Source organism: Gavialis gangeticus, unplaced genomic scaffold, assembly GCF_001723915.1.
Source record: "Gavialis gangeticus isolate Ggan-Ray unplaced genomic scaffold, GavGan_comp1, whole genome shotgun sequence".
NCBI lineage: Eukaryota > Metazoa > Chordata > Crocodylia > Gavialidae > Gavialis > Gavialis gangeticus.
Genome location: NW_017729022.1, coordinates 31971461 through 31975898, shown reverse-complemented (window position 1 = coordinate 31975898; position 4438 = coordinate 31971461). Strand labels below are relative to the sequence as shown.

At 43.3% G+C, this 4438-nt stretch overlaps 1 protein-coding gene across 1 annotated transcript in view; it reads left to right on the top strand.

Annotated features, from left to right (window-relative positions):
* The window catches only part of KCNC2 (potassium voltage-gated channel subfamily C member 2), a 229801-nt gene that overhangs the window by 832 nt on the left and 224531 nt on the right, over positions 1-4438 (top strand). The window contains exon 3 of the mRNA XM_019515786.1: positions 16-471. Within this exon, the coding sequence (XP_019371331.1) occupies positions 16-471 (456 nt within the window). The remainder of the gene's footprint in view (positions 1-15; positions 472-4438) is intronic.

Sequence of the window (4438 nt, the reverse complement as noted above, 5' to 3'; positions counted from 1 at the left end):
CCGCCGTCGCCGCAGCCCCCCGCGGGCGGCTGCCCCGAGCCCGGCTGCCCCGAGTTCTTCTTCGACCGGCACCCGGGCGTCTTCGCCTACGTGCTCAACTACTACCGCACGGGCAAGCTGCACTGCCCGGCCGACGTGTGCGGGCCGCTCTTCGAGGAGGAGCTGGCCTTCTGGGGCATCGATGAGACGGACGTAGAGCCCTGCTGCTGGATGACCTACCGCCAGCACCGCGACGCCGAGGAGGCGCTCGACATCTTCGAGGCTCCAGACCTGCTCACGGGCGAGCCGCCCCCCGATGGCACTGACCGCGATGATGACCTGGCCGCCAAGCGCCTGGGCATCGAGGACGTGGGTGCTGCTGCTGCTGCTGCCGCCACCGGTGCCCCCGATGCCAAGGGCGGGCGCTGGAAGCGGCTGCAGCCCCGCATGTGGGCGCTCTTTGAGGACCCCTACTCCTCCCGGGCCGCGAGGGTAAGAGTCCTTGGCCTGCTCCCCTCCCTGCAGTGGGGCTCAATGGGGTGCCCACTGGGTCCCTTGTCCCCTCAGGGCAGGTGTCTGGGGGGCAGGAACATCGCCTGTGCTGTTGGAGGGGATGCAGGGCTTCATGAGTGATGCTGTCACGGCCTGTTCTTGCCAGAGGGCCCCACGGAGGTGGCTTCAAGGACAGCGGGCTGACTCCCACCGTCCTCTGCCCTTCCCTGGGCTTTTGCTTTTTGGGGGTCCTCTAGCTCTGAAGGATGTATCATTATGGTAAGGGGTGCAAGCAGGGGGTGATCCCAGTTGGCTTTAGTCACTGATTTCTGAGGCTGACTCTCCGGTGGGAGTGACTCTGGTTGGCTCTAGCCATTGGCTTCTGAAGGTGACTCTCCCCTGGGGGTGGGAGTCACTCCAGTTGGCTCTAGTCACTGGTTTCTTAGGGTAATCCTCCTCTCACCTCTGATTTAGGGAGGTGTTTTTAAGGCTCCCTCTCCCCATTACATCTGTTATGCCATTACCTGCTTAATTGTGCAGTCCATTTGGATTGGCTGCATGTGCAGACTAACTGTGATGCCTGAGAGAGGTTCAGCCAGCTGGGAAAGTGTGCTGGAACTTGTGTAGTAACATCACAGTTGGTTTCCAGCTAGCTTTCATTGACATGTGTAGCCTGTGCCCAGGCTGGAGGTTTGAAGGTGCCCCCAGATGCTTTCTGCTGGTCAATGTGACCCTGAGGTTTGGCCCCTCCAACCTGTGGCTTTAGGCCTAATTAGGTCTCTGAAACTTTCCTCTTGGAAGCTCATCAGGGGCAAGGCTTGGAGAAAAAGAAAGGGAGGCTTCTCCAGGTCTAAAGATTAAGTTTAGATTATGGTTTGTATGGGATAGTTTGGATACAGATGATCCTGCCTCATGTAGGGGGTTTGTACTAAATGATCTCTGGAGGTCCCTTCCAGCTCTGCTTCTTTCTGATTCTGAGTAAGTCAACAAAAATAGAAGCCTACAAGTCAACAGCTCTCATGCAGGACAGCAACCCTGGTGTAACCCTTGGGACAGGAAGGGATTGTACTAACAAGTGTGCTTATGTTTGTAAACAGAAACTTGCTCTCACACTGTACTGAACAAGGTTTCTTCTAAGAGGTTCAAATCCTGTGAATGCTCACACCTGTGTTGAACTCTACTATCTCAGTAATGGAATTGACTTCAATTGGACTGCTCCTGTATAAAATTTAAGGGTGTGAGTAGGAGGTTTGCTGAATCATGTCTTTAGGGCTGCCATTGTAATTAACTGCTAAACTCCTCCGGACTTGAATGGAGTACGATCAGGTCCTTAGCAAGGAGAGGACTGAAGTAGGAGACAACTCTCTCAGCTGCTCAGAGGCCTCTTAGTTATTTTTCTTTGCTGATTGCTAGTACTCCCCAGAGTGTCCAAGATTGCAGCAATTCATTTATTCTGCTTGTGCAACTGACTTCAAATGATACTAAAATCAGAGGATCTTTAAGAATTAAAATTAGCCAAAAAACTTTCAAAATCTATTTTTTCCTGTTTAATGAGACGCACGTGCATTGACAACACCTCTGCTGCAATTTAAAAATAGGGCATATTCTAAATATCTGACTAATATCAATCTGCCTCCAAATTCCATTGCAAAATATTTTCAGTATATTCGTCAGCTGCATTTTCCTAGTGATTGTGCTGACGGCACTGAATTAATAGTTTTATCTTGTGGAGTTTTTTCCCAGCATTCTTTGCCGAAGAATCGATGACTAGGAAATAAAAGTTAAATGGGAGAAACCAGTGAAACATACAAGCATGTTAATTACATAGATGTAATTAACCTGTAGTGTGGTGGTTACTTCAGGTGTGTATTTGACCACCTTGGATTTCTCAGTACTGTCTTTAAGCACTGAATTCTAAAGTGTCTGCCCTGACCAGAACACTTGATATTTTCCTATCGGTGGTTTGGCTGACACTAGTGGATATTCTGAGTTTTTAAAAATTGAACACAAATTTATGTTACTGCTAACAAATCAATAGTGGCAGATGCGAATGTACTTATTTTTTCTGTAGATTTTGAAAACTAGTTTGGATCTTTTTGTACCTGGATTTGTTGTTGTAAACAGTCAGAAATAAGATCATAGTCAGACCTATAACCTCACTATTTAAATTCAATGTTTTGCTTTTCCTCAAGTCTGCTGCTGTTTATGGTGATTTTTCTGATGGGGAGGTTCACTTTGCGTATTGGCAGTGACTTTTAAAGCAGAAAATAGATGTGTATTTGTAAGTGCTAATGAACATCTAATAATATTTTAAGTGATGGCAACTTTACTTTGGAACTGATGTATTGTTGCTGATTCAGACAGAGCATTTTCAAAACAAAATTATCACTTTGTGATTGTTCTGATTTAATTGTACTTATTCTGTGTGTGAAATCAAAAGATGCACAGATTTATAAATGTAGTGGACACAATCTTGGCCCAGTGAATTAGATAGCAAAACTCCTGCTGATGTCATTGGGGATAAGGTTCTGTTTGGTCTCACCATGTAGATTTATTGGCATGCCACTTATGCTAGATTGTAGAGACTATGCTTAGTGATAAGCTTCCAGAATATGAATATATATATAAAAAAAAATAAAATCATCATCTTTAGGATTGATTCTATTCATAAAAGATGGCTACAGATATTTATCTGTTCAATAAACTAATGAATGGCCAAAGAATGACAAACCATTGAAATACCATTTGAAATTCCTTAAGAATTTCCCCCTCTCCTAATACTTGACTCCCTCCTTCCCTCCAGCCCATTTATATTAGTAAAGGAAAAGACAAATAAGCAGTATTCTTCCTGCTACTTCATAAATATCACATATTTGTATTGTATTTCTTAACTTTTGCATGTGAAGGATAACTTTTTAAGAACTGCATTTAGGAAAAGTTCCATAGCTGCTTTCTGGTGTAGTTCAGTTCTTGTTTTATCAATGTCAAATTTCATACAATAGAAATTGCTGAAGTTAAATAGCGCGGTAATCCTAAAACAGCTTTCTTTTGCTCCAGGCATAATTAGTAGAGAAATCATTATTTAGCAAAATAATGTTATGCATGTACAGAAAAATGTGCTAGGGTACTGGCATAAAAGAGAAAGCTTTGGATAAGTGAGCAAACCTCTTTGTTGTGCCTTGGTCTACCCATCTGTAAAACAGGTATTATTTTCAAATTATAAATTTATTCTGAGGCTTAGTGTCTGTGAATCGCTTTTGCATCCTTAGAGGCCAATTGCTATATAAATGGGAAGTATTGATTGCAATCAAGAACAGCAAATTGCAAAGATAAATCTAAAAATAACTAAGTGAAAATATGAGAGTCATAATTAAGCTCTGTTTTGAAGGGGTACAAACAGAACCGTTCTTTGGGATTCATAAATGTTTTTGATTGGGACATATATAATTCCAAGAGGGACCTAGAAATGCCAAGTCTAGTCCTAGATTTCATGTTTAAATTTGAAAAGAAGTGTTCTTGTCCTTTTTCCTTTTGAAAGACAGCTTCAAATATAATCAAGTATAAACTGTTCACTAATGTTTGTTATTGATATTCTCTCCCCAGACAGTGGGTTATCCCTAGTTCCTACTAAAACCTTTCAGAAATAGCTTTATATTTTTCAACACCCAGGTCTCATACTCTTCACTTCTGATGAAACATAATAAATCCATTTGCAGCTGTGGGGCAGTAGCTGCAAAGTCAGGTGGGTGAGTAGTGTGAAACTAGCATGGGCTAGTAAGTTAACAAGGTACTGCATGTAAAACCCTTTGCGTTTTAACCCTAACCCCCTGTAGTTAGAATCAAGTCACAACCCCTCTGCCATATTGGCTAGGACAGAAGTTACACATTAAACCAGTTTAAGTGATCAGAAACTGGCTTAAACCTGTAACAGAACAGAAGTTCAGTGGATACAAACCAATTTCAAAAT